The sequence below is a fragment of the Ischnura elegans genome, chromosome 10, assembly GCF_921293095.1.
Source record: "Ischnura elegans chromosome 10, ioIscEleg1.1, whole genome shotgun sequence".
Taxonomy (NCBI): domain Eukaryota; kingdom Metazoa; phylum Arthropoda; class Insecta; order Odonata; family Coenagrionidae; genus Ischnura; species Ischnura elegans.
In genome coordinates this window covers 8,699,416-8,724,188 of record NC_060255.1, presented here as the reverse complement: position 1 = coordinate 8,724,188, position 24,773 = coordinate 8,699,416, and the positions used below count along the sequence as shown (strand labels likewise).

At 37.5% G+C, this 24,773-nt stretch overlaps 1 protein-coding gene across 2 annotated transcripts in view; it reads right to left on the bottom strand.

Moving 5' to 3' along the window:
* Window positions 1-9,031: 9,031 nt before the first annotated feature.
* The window catches only part of LOC124167357 (saccharopine dehydrogenase-like oxidoreductase), a 29,390-nt gene continuing 13,648 nt past the window's right edge, over window positions 9,032-24,773 (bottom strand). For both annotated transcript variants that reach the window (XM_046545364.1, XM_046545365.1), the window contains exons 7-10: window positions 22,337-22,467; window positions 20,175-20,412; window positions 10,355-10,617; window positions 9,032-10,232 (exon numbers count right to left, since the gene is read on the bottom strand). In XM_046545364.1, the coding sequence (XP_046401320.1) occupies window positions 10,124-10,232; window positions 10,355-10,617; window positions 20,175-20,412; window positions 22,337-22,467 (741 nt within the window). In that variant the 3' untranslated portion in view covers window positions 9,032-10,123. The remainder of the gene's footprint in view (window positions 10,233-10,354; window positions 10,618-20,174; window positions 20,413-22,336; window positions 22,468-24,773) is intronic.

Below are 24,773 nucleotides of genomic sequence, written 5' to 3'. Positions count from 1 at the left end.
GACGTCGTTCTGGTTCCTACTGCCGCAAGTGAGGTGAACTTGGGGCGAGGCTTTGAGCGCTGATATGACGCAGGATGCTAGCAGGTAGCAGAGTACCCTGCTAGCTGGTAGTGCTTGGCTTAAATAAGGATTATTAATGCCTTATCAAACGAAGAAAACTTTCTGACTTAAGCCAGTTTTAATAGGTGATTATTAAGACCTGAGCACTGTACCTCATGCATGCATTGGTAATCTCAGACGATGTGAAACTCCTATCTACCCGTATAGAAACTAGGTCCCTGTGACATCACGTGGAGTGGCATCGTATGGGCGCCAATGTGGCCTTTTTTCAAATACGGTTAAAATTGACCATTGCCATTCGTCTGAACTGGGATTTCTAAAACCAAATAATTTGTATATTATGAATACACTAATGCTGGGTAACGAATCGCAATCAGGGCCTTTCGTTTTCTTTGATGATGGAAACTACCCTATTTGCGAGCTTATATATACCAGGGAGGGGGGGTTAAGGCAGGGAGAAGGTGGTGATGGTGGGAGGGGGAAGAGCTAATGAGGAAATGGGTTCCTCAAGGTCAGTGGGTTTACTTGCTGAGTCCAGCAGAACTGATAATAAAGGGGAGGAGTGGGAGGGGTACAAAAGGTCGTTACCCCACGTACATTTGTATTGCGACATGCTCTTAAAATTTCTAAATGTTCAAGAAAGTCCAACTATATCCCTTTACAAAGATTGAGGAGAACCTTGACATTAAAATCACTGCTATGGTTGCAGTCTAACAAATGTTTTGCAAAATTAATGGTTGAATCGCCTCTTACCCAACACTTCATGTGTTCAATTGCTCTAGTTTTTATGGCACGCCCAGTCTGTCCAATATACACAGAATTACAATTAGGCATATTACAACACAGATTATGTGCACCACTTTGGTCTTTGTCAATAAATTTCGTCTTTGAATTAAATAACAAATTTCCAACTGTTGACATGTTATAAAACGATAGTCTTGCTTTATCTTTCACAAACATTCCAGTCACCTGATAACATAGGGGGCCAAGGAATGGTATTTTCGCCAAGAGGTTGCAGATCTGTCAATATTAGGAGATGTAGAGGGTAAGGGTGTGATGGTCTCCAGTGCGTGCTTTATAAGTTTCTTATCAAGAATTTTGTCAATGGTAACATTTATTACAGTTTTGAGCTGCAATATTTATAAATCTCCACTTATCAGAGTGTATCTTTTATTGTTCCCAATCACTTTATTCTTTCTTCATTAGCCTAGAAACTGAGATTCTTTCTTTATCGGAGAAAGTTACAGTGGAAAAGAGAGGAAAAACTTAGTGGATTCTGGAGCCTGTTACCGCACGACTCCTATCAGACACTCAATGGACCACTTTGATGAGAAAGTAGGTTGTTCCACAATGATAGCAAATGGCAGATTGGCTCCAGTTCTCTGCAAGGGATGTATCACCATGAAGTTAAGTAATGCTTATGGTGCCTCTAGACTAACATACGTGTCAGCCTTGGACGGCATCTTTTGTCCATGAAGCAATGAGAAAGATACAAAAGTATAAATAGCTGATGATTTCAGGCCAGTAGCATAGATAGAGAAAAAACGTACAAAATATTTCTTGAGCTACCTTTACTTTTATCGGAATTAAAAATAAGTCGCATGCAAAGTTTAAGAAAGTTTCATATTTACTGATTATGTACGTATACAAGATAATGCTATCTTATGATATAAAGAAGTTACAATTGTGGTTCTGCAATGTTGGTGGCCCCGCAAGGGGGTGCACCCCCCTTATGTATCCGCCGCTGTTTCAGGCTTAACTTTGTGAAATCTTTCCATAATGGAAAACAATAGAATAAACTTTGCAAGGTTCAATCAATAAATTTATTTAAAAAGCAAAAACCAGGTTTCGTAGCAAGGTTACATCTGAAGGTGCATCGAAAATGCCTGCATCTCATCATATAGCCTTTGGGTAGGGTGTTTCGATGGGTCTTTGATTAGCAGAGGGTTGAAGTGGGTGAGGAACCAAGGGGCTAATGGAGTGCAGGAGGAGAGAAGGAAGGATTGGCAAAAGGCACAATTAGTCCAGGAAATGAAGCACTCTGGCTTGCAATTTTTTCAAACTGAATCGATTTACTTGAAATTTTGGCAGTAGGTAGGTAATAGACCAAGGATCAAAATGTTTATCATGCCAACGGGCACTTTCACCCTGGGGGTGGAAATGTTTCATAATACTTAAAGACCATAGGAATCGATAGAAAAAGCGATTTCAGATAAAAAATGTTCTTTCAACTATTTTCGTAAAAGTAATATTTTTCGAATTATTTGCAATTAAAAGTTACAATTTTTCGACAAAAAAATCTGTCTTCAATCAGTTTTTCGCAAATCACTTGAAGAATATGCACTAATAAAAAAACTGTAGATTAGAAAATTGTACCTTATAAGTCAACGAAGAAAATTATTTTTTTACGTTCCCTTGACAACCAATACGAACTGAGATACGGCTTCTTAATGTATAGCTTTTGTTTTTGAAACTTAATTTTAGAGATTCAATGTTAAATAGCGGAAAAAACTATGCATTTTTCGAGGAAACCTTGGGTAACATTTGTAAGTTGTTTAAAAAACCATTCTAAATGAACATAACAACTGTCTTTAACATAAGAATTGAGCTTAACATACGAAGTTATGAGAAAAATAAGGTTAGTCAATACTTTTATCTGATAAAAAATCAGTGAAAACTACAACCTAATTACCACCCTTACTAAAATAGACCGTTTTCCTTTAAGATTTATCTTAATTAAAGTACTATGATGTATCATAAAAGTTTGATTAATTTAAAATCCTTACTTTTCAAAAAATTGGAGCTAAAAGTGAAAATCGATTTTCTACAATTTCGTAAAACATGCTCTTATTTTCAAAATAACTCAATAAAATACTGGAAATACAAACAAATGTTAAAGTATCACCTGAAATTTCACAGATTTTGCTTTGTGTAAATTTTTTTACGATAAATATTTATTAACATAAGGCTGTTTAAAGTCTATTTACAAATGAGCACCACCTAGGCTTATTCAAGCCTTTCAAACTCAGCCCCTTTCAAAATAAGGAATTAAACTGAACTTAATTTATTTAACCTCATAGTCCTTAAACAAACGAAATTTTTGGCACTGACATATACACTCAAATTTACTCCAAAATAAACATACATTCTTATAAGATGTGTATGTACACATCTTACATATGTGTGTGTATGCATGCACTCGCACTAGTGTAATGCGTGTAGCGGGAACACTGGAAGCCACCCAGTATCAGTTAGATTGCGTAATATGTAATGTATACATAAGCATACTTTTAATTATGTGCTATTTCACCCCTTTTAAAAGAACTACACGTGAATAACTTAAAATGCATTTTTGTTATCACAAGAAAGGGTGTCTTTTTTCATGTGGCTGAAGAAAAGTGGAATTATATTGCAATTGGATTTGTTCAGAGTGCTCTGGTTAGGATTATCCAGTATAAGAAGAAGACAAGGATGACGTTGATGATTATATAATTGAAGATAATTTTTAAAAAATGTTTATTTTTATCTGTATTTGTATAATTTTTTAATTTTGTCCATGTATGTTAATATTTCTTGCAGTTTTGTGTAAATTAGCATTCGTGAGTAAATTTACTTTCCTCGTATTTATAACTATTTAAGTAGTTTGTAAGCATTGCAATGTTATATGGGGTGGTTTATAAGGGTTGAAAAGTTGCGAAATGAAATTGGTACATATTTTAAGCAACAGCATTCTTTAATTAGAATACAATCGAATTATATATTTTTTATGGTAAATGATTTTTTTTATTTAACCCTCTCGAGATGGAGTTTTTGTGTTAGCATGACTGCTGTACTGAGCCCAAAGAGACTTCTTTCTTGTGTTACGGAGTATTTTTGGAAGACATTCGTTAACACATTCCATTCGGACCCAATTTTCATGAACGTCGTCAGAATCGGCAGATAAAATAAGAAAGAAAAATAGTGGTTTTTCGCACCATAACTTCAATTGACGTGCTCCGAATCTTGCCTTGGGCGGGACCACATCAATTGACATGCTCCGCACTAAATGTGTTAAGAAGGGTCTCTTGGATAATCAGCTCCAACCTTTTTCGACCCCTCCCAGCAGGGACTCATCATTACCTCGCACTCAGAGTAGTTGTGCTCCCTACTTTCGGGTTTCACACCCTACCTGCGGCATTGGTTCACCGTCAACTTGTGGATTGCTTGTATGTATTTTGCACATATACTTGTTGCATGCACGTAAATTGAGTCTTTGAATTGAATTCCTCATTTTTTCCGAGCATTGTCAAATTTTAAACAAAGTTCTAAGGTCAATATTAACACATTTAATGCAGCAACAATTTCCATGTTGTTGTTTATACAGAACTTGAGATATAAGTTAATATTTATCGTAGAATTTCGTTTAAAAGTTGTTAACGCTGCTCAAAAAACAAAGAATTCAATTCTTAGTTTATATATCTTGAGAAAAGAACAAATATTTATTTTGAAAACTAGCTGGATAAACAATTGCATGACCACGGTCCCTTACCGCTAAGAGGGGTAATAAAAGACGAGGGGTCAGGGTACCTGCTCCCGGATTCCAAGGGTAAAGCCTAGACCCCGCAGTGTTGGGTCTTGAAACAACAACGTCGGACACCCGCGACCTTCATAAAAGTGGGAGAGCAAGGAAACCTATATATTTGGCATACATTCACTTTTGTAAGAAATTTTCCGACTAAAACATACGGCTTTCGTCTCCCGGGTCAAGAAACGTCTACACGTATATTTACCACTTTAGTAGGGAAAAGGTTAATAAGGGTTGAAGCATTCTGAAATATTGTACCAAAGCATAAAACAATCGTTATTCAACTAATGCAAACTATTACTAAGCACCCATCGGCATTATATAGATTTTGAAGTAGAGGGTAAGACTAGCCTAATCCCAAATTTATATGTGAATCAATTCAGTTTGAAAAAATTGCAAGGTTTTGCACTTTTTTGAGCTTCATTTCCTGGACTAAATAGTAAATGGTAGTTCATGGGTCTGGCCGTTGACAATTATGGCATAGGATAATAAACTCCCTGAACTACAATTACACATAGATCACTGAAGGAATATTCTCTCAATGGTAATTAGTGGAATAAATTCCAGGAATACGTTATTGCACTAGGATGGATGGTCACTGGGAAATATCACTGTAAAAGTTTGTTCATGGGGATGGAAAAGAGGGGGTGTGAGACGGCAGCTCTTGCTCAATAATACTCAAAATGTAAACATATTTATCACTTTAAAGACTATTCCTGATAATATTGAACCATAGAATGATAGATACAAGAATTGCCATGAGAAAGAATTCCCCCGGAAGCGGGAATAGAACCACGGACCTTTGGCTTTCCGGGCCAACGCGCAGACCACTATGCGTAGCTGGATAGCGTAGTGGTCTGCACATTGGCCCGGAAAGCCAAAGGTCCATGGTTCTATTCCCGGTCCAGGGGAATTTTTTCTCATGGCAATTCTAGTATATTTCACAGCCGTTCACGCGGCAGGATTAGAAATATTACACATAAAATGATAAGAGACAACTCTGAATAAATTCTACCATTTTTTGCCATTGTAGAGAATGATTTGTAATTTTTGAGCATTTGTGTTTGCTTTTGACAATTAATATGAATTCTAAAACAAAGAAATTAATCTCATATTGGCTGTGAGGTTTTTTCCTCTCTGCTTACTTCATGCAGGTAATAATGTAGTCTTTATTTCCGTATGGTCTTAGAGACAATGAAAGGAGTCAAATTTAAAAAAAATATCTCATTACATTAGAGAGAAACATAAATAATCATTACATAAAAACACACAAAAGTAACGCATGAGTAACACAAAAGTAACACGTGCATTCCTAAAATTTACAGTTCATAACATTCAGCAATGGCTATCTAGCTATAAAAGGCATTATCAAGAAGAAAAGACTTTAATTGCCTTTTTACTTTTACTACTTCAGAGATTCTTTTAAGTTTAGGAGGCAGATGATTATAAATTTGAGTGCAGGTAAAATGTGGTCTGTTTTTGGTGAAACTGGAGTTGAATCTCAATTGGTGAACACCCCTATTCTCTTGGTTGTCATGAGAGTCAAAGGAGCTATTTGGTTCAAATATACGAGGATTTTCCTTAACCTAGGAGGAGCATTGCAGAATGAATAGACAGGGTAGGGTTAGAACACCTTAGGATTTGAAAAATGGTCTGCCATGTTCTCTGAGATTCCTGCGATTGCTTTTGCAGCTTGTTTTTACAGAGAGAAAATTTTGCTAGTCTCGGGAGAACTACCCCAGACAATAATACCATATGTAAGTAAGGAATGAATTTCAGCAAAATACAATAATTTTAAGCATTCCTGCGAAATAACTGAAATGAGTCTTCCTATCATAAATAGTCCAGTTGCCACTCTACTGGCAAGCATGTCAAGCTGTTCCTTCCACGAGAGATTCTCACTTATGTTGAGTCCCAAAAAATTAGTAGTTTCTAGGTGCTAAGTCCATTTAGGGTAAGTAATGTACTATATAGGTTGGTTGGGACTTTTTCCTAGGGATAAAAATGTTGTTTTAGCATTATTTAACTGTAGGTCATTGGTTTCATGGCTTGCAGTTAGCTGCAGAGAAGGACAGATCATTCATGAAAATAATGAAGAGTAAAGGGCCCAAAGACTGATCCTTGGGGAACACCGCATTTTATTTCTCAAGGAGTTGACCTTACTCGGATTGCACCAATTGTAGATTGATGAATAAATTGAACTATTTGCTTTCTGCCAGTGAGGTAAGACCAAGTAAGAGGTATACCTTCAATACCCAGATTTCTGAATTTGCCAAACAAGAAATTATGGTCTATGCTGTCAAAAGCTTCACTTCCGTCATAGAAAATGCCCAAGGATGTTATTTCTCACTGAAACCTAAGTTCAGTTCATTTACATGTTACAGCAGATTACTCCCAATTATCCGGCTGCGGTTTATCCGGGTATCAAATTATCCATGCATGAGTTCACGGTCCTTCGAAGTTTTCGGTGATCGTTATAAAAAAAATAAAATCCAATGCAAAAGCACCAAAATATTTGCATTTAAAAAAATACAATGCTACACTACCTGCATAGACAATTTGTCTTAAGTACTGGTTTCCTAAAACTGCTACTGAGCGATGGCCTAATTGCGCACCTGTTGCCTTTACATGAGTTCCATGCTCCTCTTTCCCAAACATCTCGGTTCAGGATCGGGTGCAGTGGTTACAGATCCGCATCGCACAGCAGTTGCATCCCAGGCAACTTGTGTGAGATGCGACTACTCAGCATGGTGCCTGTCACTGTAATTTGTAAAGTCGTGCAGTGGTTACGAAGCATTCCTGCAAACCACTTTTCTGAACCCGTGACATTGCGTGGTTTTCGGTAACCAGGTATTATGTATAACAGTAGGAATAAGAGTACAATCACTTAATCACCGCAAACAATATCGCGTTAGGGAAGAGAAAGCTCTTGATGATTACGGAAAACAATGTAAAATAGTAGAAAATGTGCATAAGTAATAATAAATTGTTTGATTTACGTAAATTATGAAAATTACAAGAAATAAAAGTTTGTATAATCCGTCTTTTCCGATTGTTCATGCCGCCTTTCCCATTGCATTAGCCATTGGGACAATCGGGAGTGTAATGTAATTGGAAGAGCGCAGCAGTGGTGGCAAAAAGCACTCAACCTGCCTTTTCTGAAGCCACGTTGAGTGTTTTTTATAAGCTGGTTACCTTCAAGAAAATCTTTAATCCTCCAATATATGTACCAAGGTCTCAAGAATTTTTGAAAATACTATGCACTACTTTCTACAGAGATGGGACTGTAATTGTCAGAAATGCTGACTGCACCTCTGTCTTGGAATGGGAGCAACAAGAGCAAACTTCAGAAAGGCAAATAACTGCAGACAGTGAAAAAATAGCTATATGGACAGGTGTTTTTATTTGTGCAATAAAAGTGTGACAATATAGTGAATTATATTATCATTCGGAAGATCCCCTGAGGATGAACAGCAAATCGCTGCTCCAAACCTCGGGAGACATGGAAAACATCAACCAGTGGAAAACCCAAGAAACTTTTCAGCAAGTGGTTTTATGATCACATGAATTGATGCTTTTGTGACTGGAATGGGTATTTCATCAATACCTGAAGACCAGGTATTCTAAAATGAAAGTACAATAATCAGTGACTCATTGGGAAATGTTGGAAAAAGAAAAAGGCCAGAAGTGTGTGTCCTGTCGATAATGATACATCAATTAGATGGGTTGGTTTTAAAGGTGACTTGATTACGGAAATTGTAAGCAAGTTTTACAGGATCAGAGATAGTAAGGCCATTAAAAGTTGCCCACATCTTGAAGATGACCGCTTTTTGTATTAGAATTAATTAAGCCCCTGGCTGCTTTCACAGTATTTCTAGAAGATTGAATTATATTATCATTCATCTAACGCCGAAACCGAGACACTTTCATTTTACATTATTTAACCTTCTGCAAGTACAGAGGTTTCAAAGATGGATCAAGATGTTTATACTGATGATGTAAGTTATGCAGGGCTTTGTTGGCATATAAGTTTATCAGAAAAGTGATGCTTTGGCTGTGATGATCATGTAAGCATGGCTAAACTAAAGTAAATAATGGTAGTTAAATTACTATGAAGCTATTTCAATCCCAATTAGCTTGTTTTGCAGGCATAACAGCGGAAGTTTATTTGTACATAACATGAATATCCCACGCCTCACATCTGTTGAATACACCATGAACACAGATAACCTCTCTCTAAATTGATTGAGTTTCCATGTAATTCATGAATATCCCAGGCGTACAAGTCCACTTATGCTAGCAGGAAAGTTCTGAATCTGATCTTACAAAAGTACAAAAATATCAACAAAAAGTGCTGAAATATAACTTTGGAAATTAGTACACATAAGTTAAATCATTAAGACAATATAGAGAAAAATGTATATTATAGGAAACTTGCACAGCTTACAGATTAGCCACTACAACATACAAAATCAATTCATTATTTTTATAGCTATAGAAGAATAAATATACCATTAGAACTTTAGATATTATTTATAAAATTTAATTTCCCAAGAGTTGTTTAAAAGTGCTATTACATACCACCTTCATTTTTGTAATGCCTCCAACACGATTGAAACAAACAATGAATAGGAATATATTTTATTCTATCAGTTCATAATTGATCAAAAATCCAAATGACAAAATTACCATGTAAAGGCAACTAACTTTACAAATATAAATACTTAAATTAAAAAATAAAAGCAGACATGTTGTATGAACCTATTCACTAATTACAAAATATAAATGCAAAGAAGCAACCTGGTACAAAAGGCCTTTGACAGAATGGGTAAATTCAGAAATAAGTAAGCCTATCAGTCTTATCTGTGAGGAATGATGGATGTATGCAGCCCTTAACAAAATGCAAAAAGGAGCAAAAATTAGTTTTCATAAGTACATATAATGAAAGAAACCACAACCTTCATCCACTTCCCTCAATGGCAATGGCCATTAACTAAGTAAGGAAGATGAATTCATTAGTATTCAACATGACCTATCGTTCACTTTATCCAAAGAGCAGATTAAAATATTCACCCCACCATCGGAAGCCAATTACGGCAGAAGATGGCAGGAGCTATGGGCATTTAATGCAAAGACACACTGTTTGAATGAGCTTAACTCTGGACAAAATTCTAGTAAACTAGAAATTTATAAAGGAGCATTGGCTTCATTAGCAAACAGCAGTGTAAGTGGACATTCCTGACAGATGATGTTAAGTATACATACTACTAATGTTTAAAGCTATCCCAAGCCTTGAAAATAACACCTTTGAAATTCATCAAATACAAATTGTGCTTCCCTGTTTTTGTATTTTAACTTGGTCATTCTTCTCCATTCCTAAGTAGCACCAGAGATATTTTAGAGACCCACACACCTATGCAATGAAGCATTCCCCAGGCGACACCACCTCATGACAAGCATCTCTGAAGAAGAGAAATGAAGTCCCCATATTGTAGGGAATTACTTTAGATCCTCTTCCTTGATGACTTCAAAAGTGAACCCATGTTTGCACAGCTTCTCAACCAGAGAGGTCTTCGCAAAAGCTGCTCCTGGAGCATAAACACCACCCCTGAAAAATGAGGATAACACAATTTCGTCACTAAGCAGAAACTTATTTCTCTGAGAATGAAATAATAAATAAAAAGATACTAAGATTTAAACAACAGATTCACAATTCTTCTACACAATTACCTCTCAGGCATTTTGTCAGCTTCATCAAGGGCAGTCAATCCAGCCAATAACAGAGCAACGCAAGTTGCACCATACCCAGGATTTGTACCCTGAACTTCTCCAATAATTCGTCTGTCTGGCATAGATACATGATTGTCAGTCGGCTCTGATAACTCTTCTGACCATCCCAAGAGGTCAAAGGTCATCTTGAATTTAGTCGATTGCATTGCTTCTTCTGATGGTCCCTCATGACTTATGAATCCAAAAGAGAATATTTTGGGGTGCTGTAAATAGAGTGCAAATGGAAAGTGAAATATTAATACTGGCAATGGAATGGGAAACCATAGTTCTAAGAAACACACCACTCCTACTGTCAACCCTGACCTATTATCTATATATATAAAAGAAAGTCGAAAATCATGTTAGTTAGAACACTTATAACTCGAGAACGGCAGCACCGATTTTAGTGACATTATAGGCTCTTTGGATTCGTCTCAGCCCCGGATAACATATAGGGCATTAAAAAATAGGAAAAGTTCACAAAATAAATTCAACTTTATCTTAGATATATGTTTTTAGGAGTTGATTGTTAAGAAAGTCAAAAAAATTAGATTTTTTTTCGTTTTTACAAATATATTGACTGGTCTTTTTAACAATATTAAAAAAATTTAAATGTTCAAACATGTTAAAAATATTGAAGTAATACTAATATAGTATTAAAATAATTGAATTAAAGGTAAGCTCAGCTCGAATTGAGTTGTCAACAAACACATGACCACCGTGAGTGTAAACAAATCTCCAAGCAATTGTTGATTATCAGTAATGTCCGTGTACTCTGCATAAATTCAAATCTTTTAACTTTGTAATAAACGAAGACGAAGTCACCAACTATCTATCTGAATATTTAAAGTCCTTGGACGCACCTGGCTTACCACGGCACGATTTACAGCTAAAGGTAGGATCTGTGTTCATGATCTTTCGAAACCTAAACCAACCAAAACTATCCAACGGAACGTGTTTGGTTATTAAAAAAACTGATAATGAAAGTGATTCACACCACTATACTCAAAGGAAAATTCAAAGATGAGGAAGTTCTCAATCCGAAGAATTCATGATCCCAACTTATACGGCCTTTTGAGCTTAAACGCATTCAGTTTCCAATTAGTGTCGCATTCGTGATAACGATTAACAAATCGCATGGTCAGTTTTTGTGATGTCTGTTCTCATGTGTCAGTGAAAACCCATGATTTTCTCATGGTAAATAATGTGTGGTATGTTTACGCGTCGGTAAACCATCCACTGTATTTCTTCCTTCGCTTCAAGTGTGCAGCTAGGAATTAAGGATAGGTGCAGCTAATACTGGCGGGTCTGTGGGGTGTAGAAAACTCGCCAAGGTAAGCGAGAGGTGTGGGGGCCCTCCCCAGACATTTTTTAGGATAAAAGGTTAAAAATGGTAGGTTTTGCGGCTGTGTGAACAGTTAAATATTTTGTGACTCATCCGTCCCCCTAATATTAATAACCAAATGTTTTATAAAAAGATTCTCTGAGCTTTTGGGGGGGGTTTTAACAGCACGTTTACGCAGTGCATTTTATTCCTAACAGAGATACTATAACTGCCGCGCCTAAAGTCATTTGATACGAATGCTGCTTCATAGGGGCTTTTCTTACTCTATTTTGAGCATCAGTCAAGCGTCGGTCTAGCGTTGCGTTACCCTGCCCCGTGACGAGCCAAGTTTACGCTACGGACTTAGACCTAAAAACATTTTTTTACGGTTAATAACACAAATAGCCAACAACTGAATGCTTATAATTTTTATTTCATCAATATTTTATCATTTAATTTATAATAAATCAAATATGATTAAAACGATACAGCCGCTCCTTATTTATAAATGGTGCAACTAAACTATGAGTTCATTGAATGTTAGGCGGTACGAAGTTCGCCGGGTCAGCTAGTACTAATATATAATAACCACATAGAACTAACTAAGCTTTCAAGTAACTCAATCACAAGAAAGTTCTTTATACGTGGCAGGGTAAAGTCCTTGCTTGCCACACCGAAGATCGTAGGTAGGTTTCCCTTACCCAGGGCAAGGATATTCTTGCGCATCTTTAATTGTTAAATGATATGAAAACGCCAATGTAGAGGGCAAATAGCACTTTTTTCAGTGGTGTGGCAATAAATAAGTAAAAACAGCAACATGGTACTAGTAATAAATGGTAGGTCGTTCCTATGACCAAAATGAGATCCATTCTGTGCATCACATCAATGGCGTATGATTCACACAAAAGTTGAGCAAAAATGTAAATGAATAAAGATTTATGGATGGCTTAAGCATAGGTACTTAAGTTGTTGTTGAAAGCTCAAATAATTTAGTACCTAATAACTGCATAATGGCTTTACAGTACATATTAATACTAAAGGTAGGGCTATATGATAAATGAATATTATAGTTTATAGCAACTCGCACATCTTGAAAAAGAAATCTAAATTAACAAGGAAAATAAACTATCTGCTTCAATGTCACGCATTACTTTAGTCTAACATAGTAGAATTAACACAAGTACCTGTTTGATATAACTTTTCCATTTCAAAAGTTCTGACTTTGTATTTCAGACTCAAGACAAAAAAGTTGGATAGCCCCAGAAATTATAAGTTAGAGAAAAAAAGAGCAATATCGTAACTAGAAACATTGTAACAGTGATAAAAATATTGCACTTAACAAAAACTTTATCAAACATAAAAACAAAATGATTAATGTGCTAAATCATCTAATAACAAACAATCAATGTATATAAAATTCAGGTAATGCAGAAAGGCAGCTTGGTCCATTAATAGAAACAAAAATACCTAAATAAACCTTTCTGCAAAAGCTTTTATTGTTAGCTGTAACCAAAAGTGGAATTAATAAGCACTGAAATGCAATATGTAAATAATATCTCTTGGAGTTACTTTTGGACAAGTCTGAAATGGTCAAGACATACAGCAAAATCCTTATTTAACGTTTTACAGGGGGGACAAAATTTAAAACACTAAATGAGGAAAAACACTAAATGAGGACACGCCATTTTTTTCGGGTTTTAGGGTCTGTAATGATTGAAATGGCATTTTATGAATTAAAAATATAATTTTGAGTAACTAAAAGGTGCTGCATGCAGAAAAAATTCATTGATTAAATGTTCTCTGCCCAATGAAGGTTGGATAATACTTTTCAGGAATCAGCTAAAAAAATGGGTAGTAAAAATATAAGTAATGAGAGAATGACAACTGTTTTAATGAAATGTTTTAAGAAAATTATAATATAAATCAACTTAAAAGCATTCCCACACGGAATATTATTATGGACATTAGTGATTCCATTTTTACGCATATTTCAGTGGTCTCGATGAAATTTAAAATTTTTTCTGTATAAGTGACATGTAGGTGACTATTGCATTTCTAATATACAGTAAAATTCGGTTATAACGCGGGTCTAGGGGGACATAGTTTACACCCGCGTTATCGGACAACCGCGTTATTACGGGAATCTGCGTGGGAAGCAATAAAAAAAACCCTTAAAGGTAATTTTTATAGCCAATTTATTTGCGTAATACATTATTAAAATATTTATTTTATGATTTAGACGCTCTACTTTAACGGGAGTTACTAAAGTACTCGGATATTTTCTTTTGCCACGATAGTTGATGGCGTTTCTTTGTCGCGTAATTTTTTATGCTTTGCAAGTGCAACAGATGAATACTATCGCAATCACTTTGTCCCTCCAACCAATTCATCAATTCACTTATATTATGTAATAAATGGCCAATTTTTGGCATCTCGACCTCACTTTCGTCTTCTTCATTCTCGCTCTCATCTTCCGATGATGCTGCTGTTTTTGCGCGGCTCAGGACTGCAGCCACAATTTCTTCGTCACTCTTATAAGCAGATACAGGAGTTTCCTCGTCTTCGCGAACCCAGGCCTCGAGATCACTCACAAATAGCTTATTACAAAGAACATCTGAAGCTTCACGTGCGTCCTCTTCCGTGAAACCCAAAAATTCGTCTTCGTCTTCCATGCTATTGCCCGCTGTATACTTGCACTTTGACCAGCAATTTAGGATTGTAGCTGAAGTTATTTTCTTCCATGCCAAACCAATATTATAAGCCATGTTCTTCAGGGTGACTGTTTTCAGATATTCTTGTACCTGCAGTTCTGAATTTATGACACTAGTGAGCAATTCCCGCCGATAGTGGGCTTTAAATGCTCTGATTATCCCTTGGTCCATGGGCTGAATAAGAGCTGTCGTATTTTTTGGTAAAAACGAAGCCACTATTTTGCCATCCCTCGATATCAAGAGCTCAGAAGACGGATGGGCCGGACAGTTATCTAACAGAAGTAGTGCCTTCTCTTCTAACTTTTTTGATTTTAAGTGGCTCTTAACCGATGGAACAAAATCTTCATTGAACCAAGATAAAAAAATGTCTCGAGTCATCCAGGCATTCTGACTGTTTTTGTAATTTATGGGTAGTGCTGTCATATTAACGTGCTTGAAGCACCGAGGACTTCGATTTTTACCAATACACAGAGGTTTTAACTTGTGACTTCCTGATTTGTTAGCGCACAGTAATAAAATCACTCTTTCTTTGCTCGTTTTTATTCCGGATTTATTTGCCGACTTCTTAATATCAAGTGATTTTGTTGGAAGCAATCTGTAGTAGAGAGCGGTTTCATCGCAGTTATACAATTGCTCTTCATTGTACTCACGTTCATCAATCATCTTGCGTAAAGTCCCACAGCTGCTTCACTGTCACTGGAACGAGATTCTCCTTGCATGTTAACTTGCGCTACCCCGTGGCGAATTTTCCACCTCGATAGCCAGCCAGCAGAAGCAACAAAATCATGAGCACCACCTATTTGTTTATTTAATTTAATTGCCTGTGCTTGTAAAAGTGGACCGGATAATGGAACACCTTCACTGCGCTTCTGAACAAACCACGTAAACAAACATTCATCCACATCACCAGCAGCACTCAATCTAGCCTTTTTTCTATCAAGTCCTATTTCGTCATCCACTTGATCAACAAATGATCGTAATTTATCTTCTTCTTTCATCCAACCACGAATAGTTCCTTCAGGAACACCAAACTCCCTGAATAAAGTTGATTTTGAATCACCGCGTTTCACTCTGTCGATTATGCCCAACTTTTCTTTTATTGTGTAAGTTTTCCTTTTGGCAGACATCGTTTTAACCCTAAAATCAATGAAAATTTTCGTAAAAAAGTAATTTTCATATTCATATTAAGACAAAGGTAAAACAGCCCATTCATTGTTAAATACTCGAAGCCTGTGGGCATTGAGTACCTACCTTGGTTTGAGCGCCGCGGTGCGAACGTACGAAAGAGAATTATCTCAATCTCCCTGAATCTCGAAAATTATTATAGCCGTGCAACACACTTTTCAGCTCGAGTTCACAAGACACAATGACCGATCAGGAATTACCGAGTTTTTTTTATGGCTACGAAACAATGTATGGAATACGTCGCCAACCGCGTTAATACAGTCGCTTGAAGTAGCGCCGTTGCGATGCGTCGGTAGACACGCCGAGATAAAATTCGCCACAAAGTTACCTACCTCAAAAAAAAAGGTCAATGTAATCATTTCGGGGGACATGGTGAGACCCGCGGTATATCCGAAACCGCGGTAAAGTGAGGCGCGTAATAACCGGAATTTACTGTAATAAGAAAAGGTATAAGGAGGTACTCAAAAAATCGTCATTGCATCAATAAAGATGAGTGAAATAAAGGGACAGCAGAAGACCAGTAATTCCGAATTCTAAACTACCGAATATCTAGTAAAAGGGAGGTTTTCTGGAATTTTGCCAACTTAGCGTTTTCTGTTGCCTTGGCGAAACGAGGGACTTTTGAGCCTTTAAAAAGCACCCTGTGCGCACATTTTGGATTTTGGATCTCTTCCTCCTTCAAAGTTCCCAGTTTCTGGAGGTCAACTGCCGCATGAATCACCTATTAGCCCAAAAGGTGTCTAACTATGAATTTCGGCAATTGGTATTATACTTTTATTAGATTGAAATTTTAGTAATGTGTACATAATTCAAAAAAGAATGATACCAAACAAAGATTTTCTAATGTTATTTGGGCATTTTAAGCAAGGAAATAGTTGGAATAATACGATGGTGATTTCTGGCAAATCTCGATATCCTCGTAGCTGATTGTGAGCTTCTCGGCAGTTGATGCGGCATTTTTCAGATCAGGTCACAATTTACAAGATATGCTACAAGTCTCACTTCTCAGAGTTGCTAACGAAGCGCTGTCTTCTCAGGATATTTTGTTTCTCCCAACTAGCAATTTGAATTCATCTGCTCATCTAGAGCTATGCTACTTATTGTTAGAAATGAGTAGGTAAGTTGACTTCTCTATAGGACAAAAAATTTCATTGCACAGTCATAAAGTCATTCTTCACCCTCTGCAGTAAGCTCTGCTTATGCCGTATGCGATAGCATTAGTGCCGAACTTCATCTCTCACGAGTGGTTCCGTACTTTCCAGGGTGGGTTGACTTCAAACCAGCAAGTTTTATTAGTTTTACTTTTATTTGTCTTCGGACCATGGCTCTTCCGAAGAAACAAGTGAGAACTTAAAAGATGGACTGAAAATAATTGAAGATGAAGGAAAGAATCTGGGCTACATAAGCATGTGAATATTGCATAACACCTCGGGTTGTCCGCTAGCACATGACAGCAGGGGTGGGGGTAGAGCAAGATACAGTGGAACCTCGTGAAAGCGAGTACGGGCTATAGCGAGACCCCCACTATTACGAGAGATAGCCGATGCACCGTCAATTGACCCTATAATAAGCATGTTAAAAATTCGTTTTTACGAGGCCCTTTTGGTGTTGGCTCTCGCCATAGCGAGGGTTTCACCGCCAGATAAACTTACATCAAGACTCCTTAATCTCTGTAATTGCTAGCGATCTGTTAGAAATGAAGTTAATGGAGTGCTCAGTCTAAAATGTATGAGGTAAACTGTCCTTTGATAAATAAGTAGTTAATTTTGGTGAAAATATTGTGGCATTAGCATTCGCGAATGCTTTATCTTCTTTTGTTCCTCGGGCGTCAGAAAGTTGTCGTCAACATACCCGCACGTCCATGAGTTGCATGAATAGAAAGCATTTGATGGCAGACACCATGGCCAAAAAAACACCAAACACATCTAAGCGAGAAAATAAAAATAAAGGAGTAACATGAGTGTCGAAATTAATTTATCTTCTTATTCGCTCTTCACAATTCAAAAAAAAAAAAAAAAATGCGCCCAAGGAATGCAGACTATGTAGAGTTATAAGGAGTTCTTCGTTAAAACTTTCGCGGGTGCTCGTCATGATTAAAAACTTTTGGGCTATGTCAATTCTTGGGTGGCCCCAACATTTCCCGACCGATGCTGGTCACTTTTTCAAGGGATTATGCGCTTTGTTCGGGTGGTTTTGCCCACTTCAATCTACGGGAACTTCTGAGAAAGGGGCTACGCCTAAGCCTAAATCGGAGTATTTCAGGGATGGACTGCGAATCGAGAATTTCAAGAGTGCGGAAGGTTGATTATACTAATGCAAAGCACCAAAGCGTAATCTCCCCTCATAATTGCTGGTGATGCCTTCGGTCTTAACCCGAAGTCGTGGAAAAAAGGACTCCGATCATAAGTATCTTAAGAATTATTCCTCACGTGATATAACATAGACGAAACGGAACTTTTTTACATCCTACTCCCCGACAAAATCCGTGCAGTACGAGGTATTTCTTGCAATGATGCCTCTAAAGGTATGTAGTGGGCCTTAGCGATGATTTAGGGTGTACGATGCAATGATACTGAGCGTGAATTGTCCGGATGGACGTATTTATTCTCCGTTGCAGATTCACAAGGGTGAACTATTTGAGTCAGTGGTCGGAGTCGTACTGGCGTTCTCTTCCGTCACGTGGGTAGCCGAGCATCCCCTGGTGGCCACTGGAAGAACTCACAGAACAACTGACTCTCGTTTGCAGTGCCGTGGTAAACTCTGTGTATTATTTCAAATACGTCGCGAGCGTAACACTCAAAAAGGATTTTTTTTAACAACAGCAATTTTAATCACATAATTTTTCAAGCTAAGCAACCTTTTTACCGTAGATAATGAAGATTTTACATTATCTGATAGAAAAAGTCTTCCAAGGCAGGAACGTTATACAACCTTCCACCGTTTTCGACTACAGAAACAAATGCAATACGTTATTTCCCTTTACTGCCGCTTAATGTACAGGGACAATAAACATATACCAATGGAAACATTTGAGGCATTAGATAACCGCGATAGTTTTATTAGTTCATTTTTGAATTTTCGGTGGAAAATACCAAAAAATAGAATGATTACGTAAATGCTCTAATTAAGTGCATAGAAAAATGGCTACGTCGGTTGTGCATTGGCATAATGATTGACAAAACAATGCTTTGCATGATTTTTATTCAGTACGGCGCTTATAAATTGTTTGAATAGTAAGTCGTTGTTTGAGTAAGGAAATTTAGCGATGCAAAAAAAAATCACCTTTCGTCTGGATTTATGCTTATGTTTATCGGATAGAAATTTATCTGTCGCCGCACCACTCCTGTTACTGTATAACTGTTCGCAATAGGTATATTGGCTTTATTTGCTCCACCTCCGGTTAAGTGACAATTCGCTATAGCGAGTGTTTATTGGTGCACCGTTGGGTGTCGTTATATCGAGGTTGCACTGTACCTAGTGAAAACGAGAAGTGGGATGAAGCCGAGGGTCAGGTGGGCATGCCACAGACAATCAACGCAACATTGTTAACACTTTACACATTGTCTCAATTATATTTAAAATTTAATTACTAGAAAGGAACATTTCAAATAATAAAACTATTTTTGGCCTTTTTGATCCATCTCACAACCAATCACTGCGTAGGCAAAATCTGTTGTTTTAGGCGCCCTTACATTGCCCTATAAGTATACGGTTTTACATTGCCCTATAAGTGCACTTGAAATGTCATTTGATGGATAAGAATTTTTACATCAGACTGAAAACCACAATAGCAGTGCAAATGTCGAGTGGATTGCAAACATTTTTTTAGCAAGGAGGCGTCTTCCTTTAGGATATTTGAAAGAGATATATAAGTAAAATCAACAATATGACCAAAGTGTTTCGATAAAGTAATAATAATCCTGTAATCAGTTAAAATCTTGTTTGAATCCATTAATGAATATCGTAATTTGAAAAAATGAAAATCCAGCATTTCCTGGGACATAGGCAACCTAGCCAAACATTACCGCATTGATCGTTTTTTTCATTCATACCCCTGAAAAACGATAGATCGAGGTTCCACTGAATTGAGAGGTACCCCCAACCTAGAATGGAGGAGGTCTTTCTAAAGTTGCAAGGTGGTCAGTCATTTTCAACCATCGACTTGTCCCAGGCTTTTCAACAGCTAGTTTTAACAGAAGAGTCACAGCGTATGTGCACCATTAATACCCATAGGGACCTTTTTAGATATGCTGGGATCACTAATCGTGGAAAGTTATTGGTTGTCACAGAAGAGCACGGAACATATGTGACTCATGCTATCAGGGTGTTTCAAAAATTGAGGACCAAGAAGGCAGGTCGTATGAAAAGAGGGGGGAGATGGCCAGAAGGAGAGGGGGAAGCTATTCGAACGAAACCATTTCTCATTGTCCTTTGGCAACTTGAAACTTTTACTCGACCTCAGTGACTTTAGCCTTAAGCAGAATTACTAAGCAAACACCATCCCACAGAGATGTAAAAAAAATGAGGCAGGGCAATATTTAAAGGCATATGTGAAACTTACCTGAAGCAACAAACTTCTCCCCAACTTAAACTTTGTCATCACAAAAAATATTCCAGCAACTAATACAGTCATGAGTGCAGAGAAGAGAGAGCCACATTGAACATAGGGCCTCATTTGAATTGGCCGCTTCTTTTCACTTTCATAAAAATATCTTTGACTGCGATAGACTACTGAACGGTCAGAGCCTGGAAATGGGAGGCACCATGCATTCACAACGTCACTCTTGTGCAAAGGCTTCCTAAACAAAATAAATAAAGCAATTGACATTAGAAACATAGGTGATGATAAACGACAAATGCCCACACACACATTTATTCTGTAATAAAATTCAACACTTGTCCATAAACTGCCCATTTCCCTCCTTAAATGATTGCTATACATACAGTGAAACCTCGATATAACGACACCCCACGATGCACTAATAAACACTCGCTATAGCGAATTGTCGCTTTACCGGAGGTGGAGCAAATAATAGCCAATATACCTGTTGCGAACAGATATACAGGAACAGGAGTGGTGTGGCGACAGATAAACATCTATCCGATAAACGTAAGCATAAATCCAGACGAAAGGCGATGTTTTTTTGCATCACTAAATTTCCTTACTCAAATAACGACTAACTATTCAAACAATTTATAAGCGCCGCACTGAATAAAAATCATGCAAAGCATTGTTTTGTCATCATTAAATTTATCGAACGACAGTTTACCACAAATTTGAGACTGAGCACTCCATTAACTTCATTTCTAACAGTTCGCTAGCAATTACAGAGGTTAAGGAGACTTCATGAAAGTCTTCCGGCGGTAAAACCCTCGCTATGGCGAGAGCCAACACCAAAAGGGTCTCGTAAAAACGAATTCTTTAACACGCTTATTATAGGGCCAATTGACGGTGCATCGGCTATCTCTCGTAATAGCGGGGGTGTCGCTATAGCCCGTACTCGCTTTAACGAGGTTCCACTGTAATTAAAACTTCATCCCTCAGAAACACAACTACAACGTGTACCTAGAAACTTCACTAGGAATAAATTACTATACTAGTAATGAAACAATCCCCCTTTCCTTACTTCCCTCACTAATATTGATTGGTGAAATGCAAGGAAAAAGATGTTACAGTTTCTGTCTGAATCACCAGACATGTACAGGGGCAGAAAAAATCAATGCTAAGCTCATTGGCATCTGATTGCTACCAGCTTAGGAACTATTTGAAGACATTTGTCTTCCAAAATTTTTCTCTAACAATTTACTCATACAACAGGGAATTTTAAGAACTATACACCCCTTGTACAGAGGAAATTCAATCACATGCGTTGCAGCATGACGGTGCATGAAAGATACAACTATGAATTCTTCCTCATAATTCAGGTGGTGTAGTAGGGAGAGTATCATGCTATGGACCAGAGGTTCTACACATCAAATGTTGGTGATGGATAATTGGGTGCTGTACACACAACGTGGACCATTTTTCTGATCTGAAAAACCTTGATAAACCCATTATGACATCAAGACAATTAAAACTCTGAATCGCTATTTATTTGTTGAAATTTACCTCCTACCATGCATAACCATGATGGCAGTTAATTCTAGATAGAATTTTGACTACCTTTTCTGTGTCATCCAGCCCCACTTCATTGCCCCAAACCATTAGCTGCATGCACGATGCATCACAGCCTACGCTTTCTCCCCATTTCTAAGGAAAACTCCAAAGGGTTTCCATTTCTATTCTTGTCTTTATAATCTTTGCTATTTCCAGTTCAGTGTCTCACCTCTTCTGAAGGGCATCTCTGGACCTTAAACTCACTCCATCCACATATCTAATCAACTTCCAATTACCTTCCACATATGCTTCGCCTCCCACACTAAAAATTCCTTCCCAAGCTCTTTGTTCTGTTGTAATACTCCTGTTGATTAGCAGATATTCAAAGAGGAGGGATTGTTCATGGCCCTAAGCTATTTTTGTCCACTAATCACCCTGTTTATAACGGCAGTTGAATGTAAGTTACATACCTCACCAATCAGGAAAGGACCTAATCATATTAAAAAATCATAATTCTGCAATACCTCTGGTACTGCATGTTCCGAATTACATATTGATATTCTATTTTATTTACTTCTGTAAACACTAAAAGTAAAATCTATTTTCAGAAATAGAAATGAGATTACCTGGGCTTGAGAGTTGGCTTGAACTGAGGGAGTTTCTCTGGGTACAACTTTCTTCTTAAATCCGGCAGCTCGTGATGGTGAGCGACACCATGAACAGCCGATTCCCAAGTGCCATAATGGATTGCTGCACCCTAATTTGAAAACACAACATTGAGACAAGAATAAAATTAAACAACCTCATTCTAACCTAAAGCTTTAAAGACTGTAGGATGAGCACAGTGGATATGAATAGCTTTCATTTAAGAACCAAGAGTTTGAGTGGAAATAAGGTTTTCAGCTATGTGTCATTTCCAGAGACTGCCCAAGTGGCTCATAAAGTTATCTCCTTGAATGTGAGGTATGCATACAAAGGAGTAAAGCTATTTTGCCCTAATTAAGAATATGCTGTTAAAGATTCACGTGCATGAGCATAACAATCATCAGCTTTTTTTTTTAAATCAATAATAGATATCGATGGCTAAGTTCTAACAACATGCACCTGAAATTCAGCTGCTTTGAGACGGGTATCTTAAACAAAGTGTAATAACATTTAAAAAATAAAATAGAAGCAAAGAACAACTCTTTATTTGCAAATGGATGCCTCTTTTTCAGTTTTATGAACTTTTGGTTTTTAATTTCAGTGTGCAAGTAAAAGAAATTAATCGTTTTATTTCTCTCCTGAAAAGTTGCTATTTTTGAGATACGCGTTGTTAGAGCTTAGCCATCGATATAGTCCACAAGTAAATTCACAAGTCTGCCATAACTTGTCATCCTACCAAAACATGGAAATTCACATGATTCATCCGACCACAGTAACTTGTGCAGAAGTGCGAAAGGAATGTAGAAGATGGCAGGAAAAACCATCTAAGTATTATGTAACCTTCAGATTTCGGCTACAAATGCTGGGTGACAACTGGCATTTTCACTGGTGATTTCATTACCAGAGAGGCATTCACTAGTACACCTTTTCCACTTAAAAGGTTGAAAGTAATACTTGTGAAAATGACAGTGAAAAGGTGGATTAGAGAGGCACTTAGATTGTATGTACCTCATTTACAATGATTTAAAGTCAACTATAACTGCATTTATCTACAGTTATTCCATGAAAAAACCTTAGCCACTGTGGCAGAGCTCTTGGTTCCAAGCACCATCACCAAGGCCAGTCGCCACCAGTGAGGTCATTGCCCTGGGACCCTGAGGTCCCTGCCGCCACCACCAGGGTATGCGGAACCTAGCGCCAGGAAGGCACAGCGAGAGAGAGGCGCTGACGAAACTGCAACGGATAAGGACTTCCTCGTGTGGAAGACAGAGCATTTGTATCGCTAACCATCGTAATAAACCTGATCGAATTTACTTTCATGTAATTTATTGAAGTGAGGTTAATTACCGGATTACCCCACCTCCTTCAGCCATGAAATCAATTGATTCGGCTTTCACTTGAAGAAAATTCATGCTGTATGAAAATATATTTGTATTTTTTTTACTTTGGCTACTAAGCTTTTCAAAGCTAAAGCATCATATTATATGAGTGCGAAGTTATTTGCCGGACAACCCTCAATACATATACATATATGTATATGTGCTAGGGATGAGGGTGAGGGGTTATGGAGAGGAGAGGTTGGGGTGGAGTAGGAAGGTGGATGGGTGGAGGATGAGTGGCTGACAATTTCTTCCAACATAGTCATGCATGTTGGAAATATTCATGATAAGCGGATGAATATTCGAATTTCTTTCTCCAACACCAGTGTGATGCCATACACATTTAGCATTCCCTTGCCAGTCTACTCCAAAAAAGAGTGCAGCGAGAAGAGGTTCTTCCCATTGTTGCTGTGTTGTTATTCGCTTACTCATAGATTCTCTCTCAAAGGGAAGGCCTTGAGTGAGAGAATGATAACAATACTGCTAGTCACTGTTGACTTGGCTATGGGTGGATAGGGAATGTGGGGAAAGCTATTCACAGATGACAAACAAGAGTCTGCTTAGCAGGTCAGATGCTAGGAAAATGGCTAAGAGTACGAGTTTGCTCCGTGTGACAGTGCTCATCACTAACAATTCAATCCCCCAAAATACACCCTTGACTACGACACTATGTTAAAACTGCTTTATTCACACACTAAGGGAGACCTGAGGAAGAAGAAGATGGGCAATTGACAAAGGCAATACGCACATAAATTATTCGCAGAATAACTACTGACAATTATGTACGACTCATTAATCATTCTGCTACCTGCTGCCAATGTATTTCCATAGCTAACATATCTCTCATAATAATGCTAGCCAATTTCCGCTGTAACATTTTGACTACTACTACGTAAATATCAGTTCATTTAATGCACTCTCAAGACCACTTCCTATCAAACGTTTATTTGAAGCAAATGCAATGCACAGATTACTGGGTAAGACGGAATGAAAGTATAGCTTTCTTGCCAAGAGAGTAAATACGATGAGTCAAATAGTG